At 41.9% G+C, this 23,176-nt stretch overlaps 1 protein-coding gene and 1 non-coding gene across 4 annotated transcripts; both read left to right on the forward strand.

The window, feature by feature from the left end:
- The first annotated feature begins 2,416 nt into the window (after positions 1-2,416).
- On the forward strand, positions 2,417-2,520 carry LOC112616363. The gene has a single exon (XR_003117618.1). It is a non-coding gene; the product is annotated as a small nucleolar RNA U13 (small nucleolar RNA).
- Positions 2,521-7,749: 5,229 nt separating this feature from the next.
- C1H1orf158 (chromosome 1 C1orf158 homolog) lies at positions 7,750-22,911 on the forward strand. 3 transcript variants are annotated; one of them, XM_025403712.1, is made up of 4 exons: positions 7,750-8,050; positions 17,410-17,523; positions 21,058-21,235; positions 22,510-22,911. In XM_025403712.1, the coding sequence occupies exons 1-4, from the start codon at positions 7,940-7,942 to the stop codon at positions 22,689-22,691; spliced, it is 585 nt and encodes a 194-aa protein (XP_025259497.1). In that variant the 5' UTR covers positions 7,750-7,939; the 3' UTR covers positions 22,692-22,911. The 3 variants fall into 3 exon arrangements, with proteins under 3 accessions (XP_025259497.1, XP_025259491.1, XP_025259504.1); XM_025403706.1 differs by lacking the exon at positions 22,510-22,911 and having other exon boundaries at positions 21,058-22,029; XM_025403719.1 differs by lacking the exon at positions 17,410-17,523 and having other exon boundaries at positions 7,851-8,050.
- The last annotated feature ends 265 nt before the right edge of the window (positions 22,912-23,176 follow it).

Raw genomic sequence — 23,176 nt, forward strand, 5'->3', positions numbered from 1 at the left:
ATACCTTAAAAGAATTAGTAGACTGACACCTGTTTTCTCGGAAGCAACAATGACAGTCAGGAAACAGTGGAAAATATATTCTATGTGTGAAGAAAAGTAACTGCCAAACTGGAATTCTACCCTCACTGAAAATATCCTTCAGAATCAAAGTGAAATAAAGATGTTTTCAGATAAATAGAAACTGAGGAAATTTGCCACCAGCAGAACTCTTTTAAAGGATATTCTAAAGTGTTCTTCAGGAAAAAGAAAAATGATCACAGATGGGAGGTCAGAGATGCAGAATGGAATAAAAAATAATGCAAATGGAAATTATGTCGGCAAATCTAAGTAAATGCTAACTATAAAATGATAATAATAATAACACATGTAATGTAAAATATATAGGAAAGAGAATTAAAGTACACAATAACATATAGGTCTGGAAGGGACCAAATAGAGTTAAATTGTTCTAAGGTCCTTCAGTTTTCTGGGAGGAGGGTAAAAATATCAACCAACATTAGACTTTGCTAAGTCATGAGTGCAGGGTAATTTATTTGGTAAACACTAAAGTAATAGAAAATAGTTTAGTCTATTATGGGAAGTAGAAAAATAATAGTTAAGGGAATTTATATTCTCAAAACAACAATTAAGGGAATTTATAGCCTTAAAAGCATATAGAAGAAAGGAATAAAGGCTGAAAATTAATGAACTAAACATCCATCTCAAAAAACCAAAAAACTGATAACAAAACAAATCCAAAGAAAATACAAGGAATATAATGAAAAAATAAAGTTTTTAAAAGTATACTTACCCTTTTTTTAAAAAAATTGCTTTTTATATCTTTAAAGGAAAATTTCTGAAATAAAACAATCACACAATAGAGATGATCAACCATATCACGTTTTGGCTCTTGGCAAAGACTGATAAAATTGGTAATATCTGGTGAGAACAATAAAGGTAAAAGAGAAAAGGCATAAATAATAAATACTAGGCATAAAGGGAACTTTAATACAAGCCCTAGAGATACAAAAAGATAAGAAGATATTATGAGCAATGTATGTCAAAACTTTTGAAAATTTAGATGCAATGTGAAAATTCCTACAAAAATACAACTTACCAAAACTGGAAAAGGCAACAGAAAACCTGTGTGGTTTTGTACCTAATAAAGATAGTGAATCTAAAATAGAAAAGCCTTCCAACAGAAACAAAACCAAACAGAAACCTCCTGGCCCAGATGGATTGATTTACGTAATATTCAAGGAAGAAGTAACAGCCGTACACACACACAAAACCTGATTCAAAAATGAGCAAAGGCAAAGAACTAAAAATAGAATTATAGTTAGACCCAACAATGCCATTACTAAGTATTTACCCAAAGGAAAATAAACCCTTCTACCGAAAAGATACCTATATTTGTATATTTATTGCAGCACTATTTACAACAGTAAAGACACGGAATTAACCCGGGTGCCCCTCAATGGTGTGGATTGGATAAAGAAAACGTGGTACAGGCTGGGTGCAGGGGCGCACGCCTGTAATCCCAGCACTTTGGGAGACTGAGGCTGGTGGATCACTTGAACCTACGAGTTTGAGACCAACCTGGGCAACATGGTGAAACCTCGTCTCTACCAAAAAGATAAAAATTAGCCAGGTGTGGTGGTACGCACCTGCAGAATCAGCTACTCAGGAGACTAAGACAGGAGGATTGCTTCAGCCTAGGAGGTTGAGGCTGCAATAAGCTGTGATCATGTCAATGCACTAAGTGACAGAGTGAGACACTGTCTCTGAAAAGAAAACACAAGAAAAGAAAACGTGGTACATATACATCGTGGAATACTACATAGCCATAAAGAGGAATGAAATCATGTTCTATGTGGCAACATAGATGCAGCTGGGGCCATTATCCTAAGTGAATTAATGCAGAAACAGAAAACCAAAAATCACATGTTCTCACTTATAAGTGAGAGCTCAACACTGGGGACACATGGGCACAAACATGGGAACAGTGGACACCAGGGATTCCAAAAGTGAGGAGGGGGAAGGAGGGCAAGTGTTGAAAACTCCCTGTTGGGTACTATGTTCACTACTTGGGTGGCAGGATCATTAGAAGCCCAAGTTCTAGGATCTTGCAATATATGCATGTAAAAACCTGCACATAACCCCCTTGAACCTAAAATAAAAAATGAAAAACAAAAAGGACTTGAATAGACATTTCTCTAAAGTGGGTGTATAAATGGCCAATGAGCATGTGACAAGATGCTCGATACTGTTAGTCATTAGGGGAAATTAAATCACAATGAGATGCACTTCACACCCACGAGGCTGGTTGTTATTTAAAAACTGGAAAATAACAAGGGTTGGTGAGGAGGTAGTGAAATGGGAACCCTCGTGCTCTGCTGGCAGGAATGAGAAATGATGCAGATGCTGTGGAAAACAGATCCTTTTGTGGTTCGTGAGCCTGATGATTGGGTGTTCATGTACATGTGTGAGGTGTGCCACCCTTGAAACTTGTTATGACGTCAGCATGTCACCCATCTGACCTGGAAAAAAAAAGAAAAGAGAGAAGAAAACAGTTTTGTGGTGCCAATATCACTTCTAGGTATGAACCCAAAGAACTGAAAGCAGGGATTCAAATAGCTACTTGTACACCAGTGTTCATGCCAGCATTATTTACAAAAGCCAAAATGTGAAAACACAGCAAATGTCCATCACCAGATGAATGGATAAACAATGTGTTAAATACATACAACGGAAATACCGTTCAGCCATAAAGAGGAATGCAGTTCTGATATGTGCTACAACATGGACGAACCTTGACAACATTATCTCAGGGCAAGAAAACTGACACAGGAGGACAAGTATTATATGATTCCACTTATATGAGATACCTAGACTAGGCAAGTTCACAGAGACAAAGGAGAAGAGAGAATACCAGGGGTTGAGGAGAAAGAGAGAATGGGGAGTTACAGCTTGAAGGGTACAAAGTTTCTGTTTGGGATGCTGAAAAAGTTCCGGAAGGTGTGGAGCAATGGAAACGCCCATACACTCATGGTGGGAATGTAAACTGATACAACCCTCTGGAAAATAATTGGCATTATCTAGTACAGCTGGAGGCACATATGCACTCTCTGATGTAGCAATTCCACTTTTAAGTATTTATCCTAGAGCAGTGGGTTTCAAAGTGAGAGCCACAGATGCTTGGAAGTCCCAAGTCCCTTTCAAGGGGCCTGGTGGGTGAAAACAATTTTCTTTTTTCTTTTCTTTTTTTTTTTTTTTGGGATGGTGTCTCACTCTTGTTGCCCAGGCTGGAGTACAATGGCGCAATCTCGGCTAACTGCAACCTCTGCCTCCCGGGTTCAAGCAATTCTCCTGCCTCAGCCTCCCGAGTAGCTGGGATTACAGGCACCCGCCACAATGCCCAGCTGATTTTTTGTATTTTTAGTAGAGATAGGGTTTCACTATGTTGGCCAGGCTGGTCTTGAACTCCTGACCTCGTGATCTGCTCGCCTTGGCCTCCCAAAGTGTTGGGATTACAGGCGTGAGCCACTGTGCCCAGCTGACAATTTTCATAATACTACTAAGATGTTATTTGCCCTTTTCTACTAGAGTGCTGACTTTTTTTTTTTTTTTGAGACAGAATTTTGCTCTTGTTACCCAGGCTGGAGTGCAATGGCACGATCTTGGCTCACTGCAACCTCTACCTCCCGGTTCCAGCAATTCTCCTGCCTCAGCCTCCTGAGTAGCTGAGGAGGTGTGCACCACCACCCCCTGGCTAATTTTTGTATTATGACTAGAGACGGGGTTTCACCATGTTGGCCAGGCTGTTCTCGAACTCCTGACCTCAGGTGATCCACCTACCTCGGCCTCCCAAAGTGCTGGAATTACAGGTGTGAGCCACCACGCCTGGCCCACAGTGCTGACTTTGATGGTGCAAAAGCATTTGTGGGTAAAATTGCTGGCACCTGTGCATGGATCAAGGCAGTGCCGTTAATTGTATCAGTATCCTTTATTCTTCACTGCCACACACTTACAGTTTAAACAAAAAAAATTATGTTCACCTAAGAATGTCCTTTGATGAAGAAGTATCAGTTATTACTTTGATCAAACCTTGACCCTGAGCAAATGCCTTTTTAGCGCTGTGTGTGATGAAATGGGAAGGAGATACAAATAAGGCACTGATGTTGCACATCCAAGGGTGAGCACTGTCTTGAGAAAGAGCATTTGTGTGGGTGACTGAGTTGTGAACTGAATTAATTAGCTGGGCTTTTTTTTTTTTTTTTTTCAATGAAACACCTTTTTACTTGACAGACCATGATTACTTGCAGACAAACCATGATTACTTAAGTTTGAAATGTTTTCTTTTTTTTTGAAATGACTGAGATTAATTGTTGCCAATAACAAAATTTTGAGCTTTCAAACTAGAACTGGAATTTTGGAAAACTTATGTCCACCACAGTGAACTTGACAGCTTCCTAATAGTTCAATGCTTTTCTGATGATAACAGTAATGATGTTAGCAAATGCGATTTTTTTTTTTTTTTTTTTTTTTTTGAGACAGGGTCTCACTCTGTTGCCCAGGCTAGAGTGTAGTGGTGCTATTGCTGCTTACTGTAGCCTCGACCACCTGGGCTCAGGCCATCCTCCTACCTCACTCTCCCAAATAGCTGGGACTACAGCTGTGGATCACCATGCCTGGCTAATTTTTGTATTTGTTTGTAGAGATGGGGTTTCATCATGTTGCCCAGGTGGATCTTGAACTCCTGGGCTCAAGTGATCTGCTCGCCTCAGCCTCCCAAAGTGCTGATATTACAAGGTGTAAGCCACCGTATCCAGCAGCAAGTGTGATTTTTAAAAATATTGTATAGTTTGGAAGAAGATCTACACAGCTTAGTAAAGCAATATTTTCCAGATGACCACCAAAATCACCAGTGGGCAAAAAATTTATTCAGATTTTTTTGTTTTGGAAAATGGAGTCAATCTTTATTAAAAAATTAATTATGTTAACATGAAATAAGTTTTTTTGGTATTTTGAAATTAATAAATATATTTTAAATTTCTGTTTTAATTCCTTTCTTTTTTTGAGACAGGGTCTTTCTCTGTCACCCAGGCTGGAGTGCAGTGGCACGATCGTAGCTCCCTGTAGCCTCAAACTCCTGGGCTCAACGGATCCTGCCATCTCAGCCTCCCTAGTAGCTGGGCCTATAGGTGTGCATCACCATGCCTGGCTATTTTTCATGTATATATATTTTTAAGAAATTAGTTTCTCCATGTTGCCCAGGCTGGTCTTGAGCTCCTGGGGCTCAAGTAATTCTCCTGCCTTGGCCTCCCGAAATACTGGGATTGCACACATGAGCCACTGTGCTCAGACTGTTTTAATTTCTAATATGGTAAATATTGATGAATATAACCAATAACATGTTGATAAACTCGCTTTCTGGGAGAAAAAAAACGAACAGCCTGATATGTAGCCTTTGCCAGTTCTGTGGTGGAAATATTCCCACTGTGACTGATGTCAAGCTACCAATGTGACTTCATAGAGCATGTTATTGGGACGAGACCACAACTGGCTCTCATGAGCAGGTACAACCTGGCTCCAGCACCACTAGCACAGTCCACTACAGGCGCCCGCCACCACGCCCGGCTAATTTTTTGTATTTTTAGTAGAGACGGGCTTTCACTGTGTTAGCCAGGATGGTCTCGATCTCCTGATCTCATGATCCACCCGCCTTGGCCTCCCAAAGTGCTGGGATTACAGACGTGAGCCACCGTGCCCGGCCCGGTATAATTCAGTTTTTAAAACCTTTTATTGTCACATAAAACACAAACATCAAAAAGTACATTAAAAATAAATGTACACAGATAAATGAATTTTCTGGAATAGCAAACCCCACAAAAAACACTGAGTTGGTCAGGAAATAAAATATTGCCAGCACGCCCAAAGTACTCCACATGCCCCTCCCAGTCACAACCCATTCCTCCTCTAAAGGAAACCACTCTCTTGACTTTTATAGCCATCACTCCCTTGCTTTTCTTTATATGCTTAATGCCAAAGTATGCTCCTAAACTATAATGTTCAGTTTTGCCTATTTGTGGACTGCACAGGGAGATGGTCTCCAGCATGGGTCAGAAGTACTGTCTCTTCCAAGAGAGGAAGGACAGGTTGGGTTTCATGCTTCACAAGGCCTGTATTTATACATATTCAGCAGGTTTGGGGGAAGCTATTTACACTTATGAGTGGAACTGAGCACATACACAATGGAAGAACATGTATGTAACATACATCTTTCCTAAACAATAATGTTTAGCTTTGTGTGTTTGTGGACTACATATAAATGGAATCCTACCGAATGTATTTACTCAAGTCTGGTTTCTTTTCCCCAATATTGTTAATGTTTTTAAGATTCACCCATGTTGCATGTAGCCATGGCTGCTATGACTGTTTTGTACATGATTGTTATCCAAAACACTACCAGGATGGCTGAATAGCACAGCTTTATTAGTGATACCAGTTTGCAAACTGCGGGCAGTGTTTTAATATTAAATGAGGTGGAATTTGGCTCTTTATGTCAAAAAGTGAATGCAGGACACAAAGAGAGTTTGTGCACAGCCTCTATAAGCTGGCTGAAACTGGCTTTAAGTCTGCAATAACTTATGAGAAAAGAATGTTTGAAAGGCCAGTCCTCTGTCCAGTGAACCTGGGAGGCGGAGCTTGCAGTAAGCTGAGATCACACCAGCCTTGTCCCAGCTGTGATCTCTGCTAAATAAAGGTTTATTCTAATCTGCAGAACATCTTTCATGGTCTTTTCCTGCCACAGGCTTAGTTTCAAGATGGAACACGTAGTTTCCTGGACTTCCTCTATTTTTGTTTAAAGGCTGTTGGAAACTTTCTCTGAAATGCCTACTGAAATCCAGCCTCTTCATTTTTAGCAAGCGATACTGTAGCACACAGAGTTTTGTTTAGTTAGCTTAACCACATGTTATAGACATCTTCCTAAGTCAACCATTAAAACCCTTGCAGAGGATTTCATCATACGGATGAACTACAATTTATTGAACCAGCCCTCTGTTGATGGATATCTTGGTGCTTTTTAATTTTTTTTTTGCTTAATGAATGAGCAAGACAAAGGCCTTTATCTCATTGGACTGAGCTCTGTGGGGATGGTGCCCAGGTCTAATTGCTAATGCATTGCAGCTGTAGCTAAGCACCTGACATAGAATGTGAAATGATTGTGGAATGAATGAATGAAGACTGAGTGAATGAACCATATTATACCAGTGCGAGCACAAAGACAGAATTCTTTGTGCAAGCCCCTGCAAAGTAGCAGACAGGGAATGGAGCCCAGTGGTTTAGGTCTGAACCAGAGGGGATTTAAATCTCTTCATGGGATTTAAATCTCATCACAACTGCATGACGTTAGGCAGCTACTTAATCTCTTTGCTTCAGTCTCCTCATCTGTAAAATGGGTATAATAATGGCATCTGCCTCAGAGGGCAGCTGTGAGGATTAAACAGGTGAATAAATGTATATAAATGTCTTTGCTTGGAGCAAACACATCAACATTCATTAAATAGTTGCAGACTTTAACTCACCCCAACTGTAAAAGTGTAGCAAGGATGATACTAGTATTGTGGTGACAACACAGACACCAGGTTCTTCTGGCCAGTGCTTTTGTGGGGGTGGTTGGTTTGATTTGTTTCTGTGCGGTCAATTTTGCTTCTGCAGAATCAGCTGTTCTCTTACAGAGAGTATTTATACCCAGAGTCTGTCACCATGGAGACAGTCAACAGTAGAGGGGCCATTTTATTCTCTGAGATTAGCAGGGAGTAGTCTACTACTCAGTCAGGAGGCCAGTTGGGAAGACAAAATAGGCACCCCAAACTCAGCAACTTCATAGCACCTTCCTCTCCCCCTGAAGCCTTAAACTGTGTCAAGTCAAAGAAACCTGGGGCAAATCCTTATCATGTTTTTGACTGCAGTAAATCCACAGCCACTCTCTACTCCAGGCTGGCAGATTGAGACCAAGTACTCAACGAAAGTGCTCACTGGAAATTGGGTGGAAGAGAGGAGAAAGGTAAGGAAACGAGAGAGGCTGGACAGAGGGCTCAGAGGGAGGACCGACGGGGAGAGGCAGGAGTGAATTTCATCTCTGTTTTCAAATGGAGGGCAGCAGATGACTACATCTTAAAAATATTAAGATTGCATCTTAAATATTCAGCAGGTGTGTGGGGAAGCTATTTATACTTATGAGTGGAACTGAGCACATACACAATGGAAAAACATATATGTAACATACATCTTTGTTCTCTTTGTGCTCTACAAAGGATAGTTACATTCAAGCAATCATCAATATTCATGCATTTTGCATGGTTTCTATGACTGGTTTATACTGGTCAGCGAAAAGACCATTGACACTCTGTTACAGATATAATAAGAACATTGAAAATACGGTAACGGTGTCAATATAGTTGTGCCTCTCAGCACTCTTCTCAGTGAAGTGTTTCTAGGCATCTGGATATTTTCTGTCCTTAATTCCTTTATACTTGATTTGAAGAACACTTGCTCTCCTTATTCTGGCCCTTCCCAGAATGTGGTACCTCCTGAGGCCAGCTTGCCACTCTCTGCATTGATGTCGGGATTTGCTGCTGCTCTCTGGCACCTTTCCACAATCCTGCCCTACTAATGCATTTCAATTTTTACTTTTTTTCTTTTTTTTTGAGACACAGTCTTGCTCTGTTGCCCAGGCCAGAGTGCAGTGGCATGATCTCGGTTCACTGCAACCTCCGCCTCCCGGGCTCAAGTGATTCTCCTGCCTCAACCTCCCAAGTAACTGGTACTACAAGTGCATGCACCATGCCCAGCTAATTTTTGGTATTCTTAGTAGAGAGGGGGTTTCACCATGTTGGCCAAGCTGATCTTGAACTCCTGACCTCAAGTGATCTGCCCACTTTGGCCTCCCAAAGTGCTGGGATTACAAGCGTGAGCAACCGCGCCTGGCCTCAATTTTTACTTTCAAACAGAACAATTTGGCTCTTGGTTTTCCTCTGTGTTTTAAAGGTCTTTGGAAAATACTTTGCCTGAGTTGGTAAAGTTTCAAGTTGGCATACTTGAAATAGAATATCTTCATTTGTGTTTGGCAAGACTGAGCCACTTAAAGTTTTTCAGAGACATCTAGACTTCCCCATGTCTTCTTGGGAAGTGGGCAAGGGAAAGAAAGTGAAATAGAAATGTCAGCTTTGGTATGGGGAAAAGAAGGGAAGGTTAAAGGCTGTTTTCATGGAGAACGTTAGTAATTACCACTCTCTGGCCAGATACAACCTTCAGTCACCATCAGCTACAAATGTACTTGACCTTGTTTGGTGAGCAGGTGTGTACAAGAGAAGTTCCAAAAGCAGGAAGGACTGGTTGAATACCTTCAGGTGCCCATGGGTGATGCAGTACTCAGGGATATTATGGCCTGGTCTCACACCTAGAGAAGATTGCATAAAAGTAGTGGAGTTGGAGTGACGTCAACAAGGTAGTGGACTAAGAAGCTCCAGGTTCTCATTCCCTATAGAAACATTAAAGAAAAAAACACAAAAACATTATAGGAGCTCTGGAAAACAGTCAAAGATATATAGCCCAGTCAAATAGCCAATCAAGAAAAAGACACATTCAAAATGAATAGGAAATTTCATGATGTTTTTACTTGTCCTTTCCCACTACCTCCCCAGCACAGCATAGCATAGTCTGCATTTTAGGCTAAGTGGCAGCTTGGCTGCAAGTTCCCTCCTTCAAATCCAGAGTGAGTGGAGCAACATTTGAACCTGTCTGGGGCTGCCTGAGGGATTGCTCTCTATTTCTTCTAACTTGGAGCTCAGACGGGAAAAGGTGGCATAGTTCAGATCCCAGGCTGGGAAAAGCCATGGAAAGCAATGACAGGCACAGCTAGTGAAAGCTGCCAGGGGATTACAGATCTATAAATATCTAGGGCAAGAGATTGTGCATAGAGGAATACGATAGAACATCTGAAGTCGAAGAAGAAGCAGGGGTTAGACTTTTTTTGGAAATTAAAACATTTAAAAGCAGCTGTGTATGTAGGGGAACTAAGAAAACACAAAAACACACACGCACATACACACACACACACAGGTCCAGGCAAGATGTACACCAGAAAAGACTTGAGAATATTTTAAGCCTTCATGTTGGGCTGACCCCAAGGCTTAGAACATTACTTGCTAGTTAGAAAAAGTCTTCCCTGCACAGAGCCAGTCTACAAAGACTGGAAGAGTTGGCTGCTTTTCAAATGCCCAATTTTCAATGAAAAATCACCAGACATACAAAGATACAGGAAAAAAAAAGGCCCATCCAAAGGAAAAAAATAAAGTGAGAGAAACTCTCCCTGAATAAACACAAGCATCAAGGTACTAATCAAATACTTTAAAACAACCATCTTAAATATGGACAAATAGGTAAAGGACACAAAGAACTAAAGTATATCAGGAAAACAATACATGAACAAAATGAGAATATCAAAAAGGAGATTGAAATTATAAAAAGGAGTCAAACCAGTTTTAGAGCTGAAAAATGCAATAACTGAATTGAAAAATTCAATGGAAGAATTCAACAGCAGATTTGAATAGGCAGGAGAAAGAATCAGCAAATTTAAAGGCAGTGAACAGAGCCTAAGGGACTTATGGGACATTATCAAGCAGATTAATATATGCATTAAGGGAATTGCATAAGGAGAAGAGAGAGAGAAAGGGGCCAAGAGAGTATTTGAAAAAATAATGACTAAAATCTTCCCAAATTTGAGTAAATACATAGATCTACAAATCCAAGAAGTTCAATGAACTCCAGGTAGGAAAAATCTAGAGAGTCCCTCATTGAAACACTTTATAATTAAAATATTGAAACCCAAAACAAAGACAGAATCTTGAGAGCACCGGAAGAAAAGTAACTCATCAAGAACAATGACTCCTCAGTGAGATTATTAGGGGATTGGCCAGATGAGGTGGCTCATGTCTGAATCTCAGCACTTTGGGAGGATAAGGCAGGTAGACTGCTTGAGCCCAGGAGTTCAAGACCAACTGGGCAACATGGTAAAACCCTATGTCTACAAAATATATACAAATTAGTTGGGCATGGTGGTATATGCCTGTAGTCCCAGCTACTCAGGAGACTGAGGTGGGAGGATCACTTGAGCCTGGGAGGTGGAGGTTGCAGTAAGCCAGAATCATGCCACTGCACTCTAGCCTGGGTGACAGAGTGAGAGTGAGGCCCTGTCTCAAAAAACAAACAAACAAACAAACAAACAAAAAAACAGATTATTAGGGAATTTTCTCAGCAGAACCCTTGGAGCCTGGAAGGCAGTGGGATAATATATTTAAAGTGCTGATAAAAAAATACTGTTATCTGATAATTTTGTATCCCACAAAACTGTCTTTTAAAAATGAGGGAGAAGTTAAAACATTCCCAGATAAACAAAAACTGAGGGTGTTTATTGACAGTAGACCTACCTTGCCAGGAAAGCTAAAGAGAATCCTTCAAGTTGAAACAAAAGGACATTAGACAGTAACTTGAAGGCATACAAAAATATAAAGTTGTCCAGTAAAGGTAAATATGTAGAAAATCATAAAAGCTAGGGTTATTATAATTTTGGAGTGTAATTCCAGTCTTTATTTTTGACAGAATTTAGAAGACAAAGGCATAAAATTATAAATCTATGTAAATGAGTATGCATTATATAAAGATGTAATTTGTGACTTTAATAACATAAAGCAGAGAGAGGTAAAGCTATAAAAGAGTAGAGTTTTGTTATGCAATTTCAGTTGGTCACAATTTAAAATATGTTGTTATAGCTGTAGGATATTGTGTATAATCCCCATGGTACCCACAGAGAAAATGCCTATAGAATATTCACAAAAGAAAATAATAAGGGAATCAAAATGTGGCCCTCAAAAATTAAACACAAAAGAAGACAATAAGAGAGCAAATAAGGGACAAAAATCTACAAGACATACAGAAAACAAATACTAAAATGGCAAAAGTAAGTCCTTCCCTATCAATAATCACTTTTAAATGTAAATGGATTAAACTTCCAAATAAAAGGCATACGTTAGCAGAGAGATTTATAAAACAGGATCAACTATATGCTGCCTACAAGAGACAGACTATAGCTTGAAGTACACATGTAAGTTGAAAGTGAAAGGAAGCAAAAAGATATTTTTTTTTTTTGCCAGAAGGGAGCAGGTATATGGCTAATATCAGACAAAGTAGGCTTTAGGTTAAAAACTATTATGAGACAAAGAGGGACATTATATATTGATGAAAGGGCCAATTCACCAAGAAGAAGGTACAATAATTACACACATGTATACACCAAATATTAAAGCTCTGAAATATATGAAGCAAACATGGACAGAATTGAAGGGAGAAATAGATGGCTCCACACTAATAGTAAGGTACTTCAATACCCCACTTTTAATACTGGATAAAAAAACCCAGAAGATCAGTAAGGAAATTGAGGACTTGAACAACCCTATAGACCAATTGGATCTGACAGACACTCCACCCAACAAAGGCAGAATAGGTGTTTTTTTTTTTCTCAAGTACATATGGAATATTCTCCAGGATAGGCCATATGTTAGACTACAAAACAAGTTTTAATAAATTATAAAGATTAAAATCATAAAAAGTATCTTTTCTGATCACAAATGAAATGAACTTAAAGATCAGTAGCAGAAGAAATACGGAAAAATCCACAAATATGTGGAAATTAAACAACACACTGTTTTAAAAAAACAATCAGTAAAGAAAAGAATCACAGAAAAATTAGAAAATAATAATGAAAATACAACATACCAAAACTTATGGGATGCAGTGAAAGTACTGTTAGGAGGGAAATTAACAGCTGTAAACACATTAAAAAAGAATAAATATCTCAAATTAACCTAACTTTACACTTTAAGAAAACAGAAAAACAAAGAACAAACTAAATGCAAAGCTAGCAGAAGGAAGGAAATTAAAGATTTAGAGAAGAGGTAAGTAAAATAGAAAATAGAAAAACAACAGAAAAAAATCAATAAAACCAAGTTAGGACCAGGTGCAGTGGCTCATGCCTGTAATCCCAGCACTTTGGGAGGCTGAGGTGGGTGGATCATCTGAGGTCAGGAGTTCGAGACCAGCCTGGCCAACATGGTGAAACCCCATCTCTACCAAAAATACAGAAATTAGCTGGGTGCTGTGGTGCATTTCTGTAATTCCAGCTACTAGGGAGACTGAGGCAGGAGAATTGCTTGAACCTGGGAGGCAGAGGTTTCAGTGAGCTGAGATTGTACCACTGCACTCCAGCCTGGGTGACAGACTGAGACTCCATCTCTAAACAAACAAGCAAGCAAACAAACAGAAAACCAACTTGGTTTTTTGAAAAGCTCAATAAAATTTACAAATGTTTATCTATATTGACTAAGGGAAGAAAAGAGGAGATGCAAGTAACTAAAATTAGAAATGAAAGTGTGAAATAATTACCAACTTTTTTCTGACTTAAAAAGATAATAAGAGAGTACTGTGAACAATTTATGCTAACAATTGGATAACTTACATAATTCTCCATGAAATGGAGAAATTCCAAGAAATATATAATCTATCAAGACTGAATTATAAAGAAATAGAAAATCTGAATAGATCTATAACTAGTGAAGAGATTGAATTAGTAATCAAAAATCTCCCAACAAAGGAAAGCCTAAGACCAAATGACTTCAGTGGTGAATTCTAACAAATATTTTAAAAAGAATTAACATCAGTCCTTCTCAAATGCTTCCAAAATATTGAAGAGGAGGAAATAAATTCTAACTAATTTTATGAGGCCAGCATGACCCTGATACTAAAGATGAAGACATCACAAGAAAAGAAAACTACAAACCAGTATTCTTTATGAATATTGATGCAAAAATCCTCAAGTAAATAGTAGAAACCCCAATTCAATATTATATTAAAAGGGTTATATACACCATGACCAAGTGAGATTCATTCCTGGAATGCAAGAATGGTTCAGGGCTGGGCATAGTGGCTCACGCCTATAGTCCCAGCACTTTGGGAAGCCGAGGCAGGCAGATCAGTTGAGGTCATGAGTTCGAGACCAGCCAGGCCAACATGATGAAACCTCGTCTTTACAAAGAATACAAAAATTATGTGGGTATGGTGGCACGTGCCTGTAGTCCCAGCTTGAAAATGGCTTGAACCTGGGAGGTGGAGGTCTCAGTGAGCCAAGATCTCACCACTGCACTTCAGCCTGGCCAATTCTGTCTTAAAAAAAAAAAAAAGTTTGATATATAAAAATTAATCAATATACTAGAACGAAGGAAAAAAAACTACCTGATCATCACAGTGTAGAAAAAGCATTGGGCAAAATTAAACTTCTTTTTATAAAAAAAAAAAAAAAGCATTCGACAAACTACACATAGAAGGAAACTGCCTCAACATAATAACAAAAACCTACAGCTAACATAATACTCGATGGTGAAAGATTGAAAGCTTTTCCTTTAAGATTAGGAATAAGACAAAGATGCCAGCTTTTGCCACTTTTATTCAACATCGAACTGGAAGTTCTAGCCAGAAAAATTAGGAAAGTAAAAGAACAGCTTCCAAATTAGAAAGGAAAAAGTAAAATTATCTTTCTTTTTGCAGATGGCATGATTTTATATATAGGAAACCCCTAATGATTTTATATATCGGAAACACACATGCACCCACACACAAACTGTTAGAACTAATAAACGAGTTAAGCAAAGTATGCAAAAGTTGATTGTGTTTGTAAACACTAACAGTGAACTCTGAAAAGGAAATTAAGAAAACAATTCTATTTACAGTAACATCAAAAAATACAATACTTAAGAGTAGGCTTAACCAAGGAGATGAAAGGCTTATATACATTGAACACTACAAAACACTGCTGAAAAAAATAAAGAGGACATAAATAAATGGAATGACACCCTGTGTTCATGGATGGAAGACTTCATCTTGTTAAGACATCAATACTACACAAAGCTATCTACAGATTCAATGCAATCGCTATCGAAACCTCAGTAAAGTTTTTGCGGACATGAAATCCATCCTAAAATTCATGTAAAATCTCAAGAGACTCCAAATAGCCAAAATAGTCTTGAAAAAAAGAACAAAATTGGAAGACTCACATTTCTTGGTTTCAAAACTTACTAAAAGCCACAGTAATGAAGACAGTGTGATACCGGCATACAGACAGACACATAGACCTATAGAACAAAAGAGCCTACAAACAAACATTTGTATATACGATCAAACGACTCTTGACGAGGATGCTAAAACTGTTCAGTGGGGGAAAGGACAATTTCTTCAACAAATGGTGTTCGGTAAAGTGGATATCTGTGTGTAAAAATATAAAGTTAGGTCCTTCCCTCATTCCATATACAAAACTGAACTCGAAGTGGATCAAAGACCTGGATAAGACCTAAAACTACAAAACTCTTAGAAGAAAACACAGGGGTTTGGGTGTGATGACTCATGCCTGTAATCCCAGCACTTTGAGAGGCTGAGGCGGGAGGACTACTTGAGGCAAGGAGTTCAAGACCAGCCTGGGCAACGTAGCAAGAGCCCATCTCTCTCTTTTTTAAATTAAATAAAAAAGAAGAAAACACAGGGGAAAAGTCTTATGACATTGGCTTTAGCAAGAATTTCTTGATATGACACCAAAAGCACAAGCAACACAAGAAAAAAATAATACATTGGACGTCATCAAAACAAAAGACTTTGTGCCTCAAAGGACACTATCAACAGAGTAAATGATAACCAGAGGAGTGGGAGAGAATATTTGCAACTCACATATCTGATAAGGGGCTAATATCTGGAATATGTAAAGGATTTCTATAACTCAACAATAACCAAAGACAAGCAACCTGATTAAAAAATGACAAAGGAGCTGAATAGATATTTCTCCAAAGAAGATGTACAAATGGCCGATAAACACATAAACATAGTCAACCTCACTGATTATTAGGGAAGTCCAAATCAAAACTACAATGAGATACCACTTCACCCTTTAATACGGCTAGTATCAAAAAACAGAAAATAACAAGTGTTGGTGAGGATATGAAGAAATGGGAACCCTTGGACCCTAAATGATACTGCCACTGTGGAAAACTAATATGGCAGTTCTCCCAAAAAATTAGACATAGAATTACCATATGATCCGGCAATTATGCTTCTGGTTGTATGCCCAAAAGAATCAAACGCAGGGACTCAACAAGATATTGTACATTCACATTAATAGTAACTGTTCACAGTAGCCATAAGGTGGATGCAACCCAAGTGCCCACTGATGGATGAAAGGATAAACAAAATGTGTAAGTATACCATGGAATATAATCAGACCTTAAAAAGGAAGAAGATTCTGACACATGCTATCAAATGGATGAATTTTGAAGACATTATACTAAGTGAGCTAAGATACAAAAGGACAAACATTGTATGATTCTACTTACATAGGGTGCCTGTAACAGGCAAGGTCATGCAGAGAAAGTAGAATGATGGTTGCCAAGGGCTGCAGGGAGAGGAGAATGGAGAGTTGGTGCTTAACGGTCACGGAGTTTCAGTTTTGCAAGGTAAGTAGAGTTCTAGAGATGGATGGTGGTGATAGTTGCACAACAGTGTGAATGTCACTGAACTGTAGAGTTGAAAATGGCTAAAATGGTAAATGAATTTTATGTTGAATATATTTTACCATATTAAACGTTAAGAAAACTAATTAGAGAACAAAATGTAATTTAAAAAGTGAGAGAGTTGGAAAGAGTGAGGAACGAAGAAGAGAAAGAAAGGGAGGACTGGGCACAGTGGCTCATACCTGTAATCCCAGCACTTTGGGAGGCCGAGGCGGGCAGATCACAAGGTTGAGAGATCGAGACTGTCCTGGCCAACATGGCAAAACCCTGTCTCTGCTGAAAATACAAAAATTAGCTGGGCACAGCGGCGCATGCCTGTAATCCCAGCTACTCCAAGACTGAGAGAGGAGAATCGCTTGAACCTGGGAGATGGAGGTTGTAGTGAGCCGAGATTGCACCAGTACACTCCAGCCTGGTGACAGAGCGAGACTCCGTGTCCAAAAATAAAAAAAATAAAAAAATTTAAAAAAAAGGAGGAGGCAAAAAGGAGACAAGAGCAGGGAGAGAGAAGATGAGAAAGGACATAGGTGCGGACGATGAGAAGGTGGCCAGGGGAGACAATGACAGCTCTTCCCAGGGGTGACACATGGTAGGCTCCCTGTCCCCGAGCAAGCTCTTTTCCTGTGTTGAGCAGGATGTCCTGGGGTTTGTATTTACCTTTTCCTGACCCATCTTCTGATGGCCCATGAGGTAAGGGGACCCAGCAGAAGTTTGAGAAGTGGCATCTCAGAGGTTTTCCTGAATATTTGGTCTTTTCCAGTTCACCAGAGACACTGACAAGACACCCCAATCCATTTACGGAAAAGAATACATCCCTTTCCCAGACCACAGACCGGACCAGATCTCCAGGTGGTACGGGAAAAGGAAAGTTGAGGTAAGAGGGAGTGGCGGCTGGGACACTCAGGCCTGGACCCCACCCACAGCTCAGGGTACACCAGCCAGGTTCTTATAGGTTTATTATCCTCTTGGGGAAAACAGGAGTAGTCTCATTAATACCCTCCCAGCCCAGGGGCTGCAGATAGCACTAACCCATAATTACCTGTGTGGGCTGATGATCTGTTTAATCTCAAACTGGTAGCCTTCCCTCCAACCTATATCCCAGCACCTGGATCACACTCTTCCAACAGAATATGGGCAAAGAATGTGAGAAACAGCAACAAAAAGGTAAATGATGCATGTAGTCGGGAATCACATAAGGCACTGCAAAAGCAGCTAGCAGTGATGTATTTGGACAAACAGTGTTGTGTATTATCCGTGCTGCAGCTTCCTGTTCTTTTGTATGAAAAGTCAAGCACCATTCACACGTTGTATTGACTGGGCACTTGTCTGTGGGAATCATGGTGTTCCAGGGGTTGGAAGCAGAAAGCAGGGCATTGCAACCTCAGAACATGCCCCCCACACCCAAGGAGGGGCATTTGAGACTATTATTACCTTTAGCAATCCCCCCTGGTGAGTATATAGGAGACAATTATTAACTTGGTGTGCCAGAGGCTCAGAGATCCTGGCGCTTCCAGGAACAGCAGGGAAAGCGGTCTCCTACAGTAACTGCTGTGGGCAGCTCCCAGCCGGCACAGCCTGGGGAGAGTGAGCTTGTAGGTGCTCACCCACTGGGTGCGCAGCTGTGCTCTGTCCCCACCACACTCTGGGAGTTCCCTTGACTTGTTTCTTTTGCCAGCCTGCTGTTCTCATAAGTGATTTCTGTCTCCCCGCTCCCACCGCACCTGACCCTACTACACCTGCTTCAGCTCAGGGTGGCAGCAGAGAGGCACGGAATAAGGTCGTGGACATCTTTTGGAATTGGGGCATTTTAGTGTTTGGAGGGACCCAAGAGACCATTCAGCTCAGCGGCCGGAGGTGTCAAGTGTCTTTTTCAAAGCTGTGTGGCTTAATGGTAAGGGATGAAGCAAATTGCTGCTCTGCAACTCAGGCAAAGAATGTCCTCAGATTCCATTCGTCATCTGCCAGAGTCGCCTATTTGCATACTGCATTTAGGGATCCACGTTAGGATAAGCAGCAACAGATTTTCAGCTCTGTGCTGGCAACCCCAGGCCACTCCCTCATCCTCAGACCACGCTGACATCCCCAAGCAAGCTGATGCTCTGGGGCTGCTGAGCTTCACCGGTAGTGGGCACCAAAGACACAAGTGAATTTTAACATAAACAAGTCAAAGTTAGAAGCCAGGATCGGGGGCTCTTGGTCTCCAACCATCCATGTGTGTGAGGTATTGACCCTAGTTCTCAGTACATTGTAGAGCATTTAGAGAGCTTTTCTGAAAGACCTTTGGACCCATTACAAGCTCTGACCAAGAGTTTAACATACAATCTAGTTAAAATTAAGAACCCCCGCCCCCACCCCACCCACACCCTGCACTGTCCTCTCCAAAAGAACAGACAATTGAACATTCATTTCTTCTTTTCTTTTCCTTTCTTCTCTTCTCTCCTCTCCTCTCCTCTCCTCTCCTCTCCTCTTCTTTTCTTTTCTTTATTTTGAGACAGAGTCTCGCTCTGTCACCCAGGCTAGAGTGCAGTGGTGCGATCTTGGCTCACTGCAACCTTGGCCTCCTGGGTTGGAACAATTCTCCTGCCTCAGCCTCCCGAGTAGCTGGGATTACAGGTGTGTGCCATCACACCCAGCTAATTTTTTTTTGCATTTTTAGTAGAGACAGGGTTTTGCTCTGTTGGTCAGGCTGGTCCTGAACTCCTGGTCTCAAGTGATCTGCCCACTTTGGCCTCCCAAAGTGCTGGGATTACAGGCATGAGCCACTGTGCCCAGTCCTGAATATTTATGTCTAATGTTTCTGTTCAAATTGCCTGCTTGTGGGATGGGGCTCTGAACATAACCCTGCTACCACACGGCTGCTTCAACTCTGTCGGCTCTTCTGTTTCCTTCATGATGCCCTCCTTCTCCTAGGACAGCTTCCTTCTCCATCTCCCACTCTCCACTCCCACTTGCTCTTCCTTCTTAGGCAAAAACGATTCCAAAGCTCATATCCCCAACCGCCTCCTTTATCTGATTCTCACACACCAAGCCAATGTTTCCTCTGCCTTAAATCACCCCAGGGCTAAGTAGTAGATAGTAGAGACCACCTCTAGGGCCCAGAGCCCACAAACTATTCACACATCCAGTCCTAAACTTGTCCACCCTAAACTTGCCTCACCCAATGGTTCCCATGGAAACCACAGTAAAGGCTCTGGGCCCTGCTCCCCGCTCGTTCCTTCCGCCTCCCGACCAACGACCAACACTGGTGCTTCCTTATGTGGCCCTGCAGGGCGTGGCGTACTCTTCCTCTTGAGAACTGTAAGTAACAAGCTCTTCTTTCAAAGGTAGTTGTCTCTGTGTCTGTCACTTTCCCAAATAAGGAAAAATCCCAGGCACCCAATAAAGACAGCAGGACCACACCCCAAATCAAGAGAAACTACGAGAAAATTCCTCCTGGCGTCTCTCCCTCCCAAGCCACGAGGCTGCTTCTGCACTTCCCTCTGTTGATGGGAAACCCTCCAAGTCACTTCGGCACTGGAAATACACTATGGGGTACCTGGCGATGTGGATCTTGGGAATCCTGCTTAATGTCTGTGCCCACCCCCCTTGTCTTCCTCTGGCATTGTGATCTGACTTATTTATGGGACCACCACTTGAAATATTGGGTGCAGCTGGCATTTCCAGACCATAGCAGACACAGGCCTCCCTGTCTGCTCCAGACAAGAGGACAAGCATGGAAATCAACATTATCCCCTCTTGTAAATCAGTACAGTTCCCCAGGATTCCCTTCTGGGCCCAAGAGGATTTTCTTAGGAAAAGCACTGAATCAGGCAGACATCGCAGAGTAAGGAGAACATGGCTTTCTTCTCCCTGTAAATTACTCCTCACCAAAGAAATCACTCCCCTAGTTTCCAACTGAGCGAGCAGTAAATCGTGTGCAAGAGAAGATAATTTATAGGGTGTTCTCTGATTCTTCCCACAGTAACAGACTGAAATATAAGGCACACACGTCAGGCTGGCTTTCACCATCTTTTCCTTGCCCTTAGGAACAGGCTTGGATGCATGAGACTTGAGACAAATAGGCTGCAATTTCAGGTCACAAGTGAGGTGGTACTGACTCTTCTCATTCAGCAGGATGTCCTGGCTTTCATTTTAATGTGCCAACGTAGCTCATTCTAGGAATGAATTGACTTGGCAATGGGACCGGCCATACAGAGAACTGACTGCAGCTAGCTGGGATGTGTTTGAAAGTGGGATGCCTCAGAGTGGGATAAACAAGTGTGTTTCTGAAGACCTTTTGCCAGCCCTTGGATGCCCACTCTCTCCATTGGCACCAAAGACCCCTACATGTGGCAGCTCCTGTCTCCACCATGGCCAGGCGGATGCCTTGCTCCTATCAGTAATGAGCCCACTGTGTCTGTCCTTCCAGGGGCTCCCCTACAAACACCTGATCACCCACCACCAGGAACCCCCACATCGCTACCTGATCAGCACCTATGACGACCATTACAACCGGCATGGTTACAACCCGGGGCTGCCTCCACTCCGCACCTGGAATGGACAGAAGTTGCTGTGGCTGCCAGAGAAGTCTGACTTCCCCCTTCTTGGTATTTTTATAATTCAGGGTTTTCCTCTGAATTGGTCTGTAAAGGTGCACAGACCAATGCAGCTATACCTGCCTTATGCAGAAGGAGCCACACAGGTGGCCCTGGCTCCAGGAGAGCAGTGGATGACACAGTCGGGGCTGAGTCCTATTGTCCCCTCAGGGCTGCCTCCTGTGCTCTCCCCTTGATACGGGATAATCTTGGCTGTGTAATGAAGCCATCACCTGTGCCCCATGATGGCATGCTTAGAGCACAGGTGGCAGGGAGCGCATCCACGCATCCTTCCTCCCAGTCGTATTTACTACATGAATAGTGACAATATTTCCCAGGTAGTGCTCCTTGCTGCAATGGTAACAAACACTGAGGAATTTCTGGCCTCGGGGAGTTGACATTCCAGTGGGGAAACAGGTAAGACACCACTAAAAAGTAAGAACACTTAAGATCACATAGATAATTTTAGACAGGAATGTGTGCTATGGAGAGAAAACAGGTAATGGATAGAAAGTGAGGTGGTGAATTTGTGAGCCTCCTTTGGTTCACACATTCCTCCTTGGAAAAGTGAGGGATGGTCTTTGTTGAGGAGATAGTTGAGTTGGGAAGAAGGGAGCCATACAGGGATTGATGGGGAGGGCATTCCAGAGGAAAGAACAGTAAATGAAAAAGGTCTAAGGCAGGAATGGAGGAGGGCCATGTAGGGGCTCATAGGGCACAGTGAAGGGAATGAAATTTGTCCTACCCACAATCCCAAGACCTGGAATGCATTTTTGTAGGAGAGTGCCTTGATCTGATTTACATTTCAAGCCACGTCCACCCTAATGAGGACACAGAGCAGTGCCATCTCTTTGTGGTCCTACCTTTTGATGCAAAGGGACATAGGTCAGAGGATGAGCTGCTGGTCACTCTGCATTACTTTTGCATGGGATTCTTCTCAACATCACTCTCCATGCACACAGCTTCCTTCCCGACAGGGGTGGGACAATTACTCAGGACCAGCGAGGCCACGCACAACCTCACCATGGGGGCTGACTTCTCCAGGGCCCCCATGGCAGAGCCTGGTCTCCCCTGAGCACTTGGGATGCAGGTGCACCTTGAGACCGCCAGGGACTGACTGAACCAATGCTCTCTGCAAGACATTTTCCCTCGGGCTCTGCCGGCCTTGGTGCCTGACAGAGCAGCCTGGGAAAATCTCCAGGGCCCCTGCTGTCCAGTCTCATGGCCATTTAGAGCAAGACTCCTTCTCTAAGCCCCATTCAACGGGACCCTGGTTTCTCTTGCAGCTCCCCCTACAAACTATGGACTCTATGAACAACTTAAGCAGAGATGGCTCGCACCCAAGGCTGGCCTGAAGCAGAGCACTTACACTTCATCCTACCCCAGACCACCGTCGTGTGCTATGTCCTGCAGGGAATATGCGATTCCGGTCCCTCCCCATCGCCTGCATCCTGTCCCACACTTCTGAGAGCTGCCACCCCAGTAGCAGCTCAGATAGAACCAACTGGAGACCCACAGCATCCCTGGACTTGCCAGACAACAAGCGGCTGCAGATAAACTCAGAGTACAATATCAGGCCTGTCAAGGATGCCCTCAGAATAATCATCTGCATTTGGCGGTACCTGTCCCCTCCTCAAATCCCACAGGTTCCTTTCTTTCCATCCCACAATTAAAGCTCTTTGACACTATTGTGGAGCTCTGTACGTTCACAAGACAGATTCAGACTGTCAGAGAAAACAGGAAGGGCCCTTAAGTTCCACCCTGTTGTTTCACAGGAGGGGAAGCTGAGGTCCGGAGAGGTAATGTGACTTGCTGAAGAGTCTAGTCCCATGGAGGAAACGAATCTGATGATGAAACCCATCGTGAAAACTCCACAGAATGACCGAATGTGGTTCCCAGGAGGGCAGTGCTGTAGAGCTGGCGATTGGGAAGGACCCCAGCTTGTCTGTCATT

This window comes from Theropithecus gelada, chromosome 1, assembly GCF_003255815.1.
Source record: "Theropithecus gelada isolate Dixy chromosome 1, Tgel_1.0, whole genome shotgun sequence".
NCBI classification, from domain to species: Eukaryota; Metazoa; Chordata; class Mammalia; order Primates; family Cercopithecidae; genus Theropithecus; species Theropithecus gelada.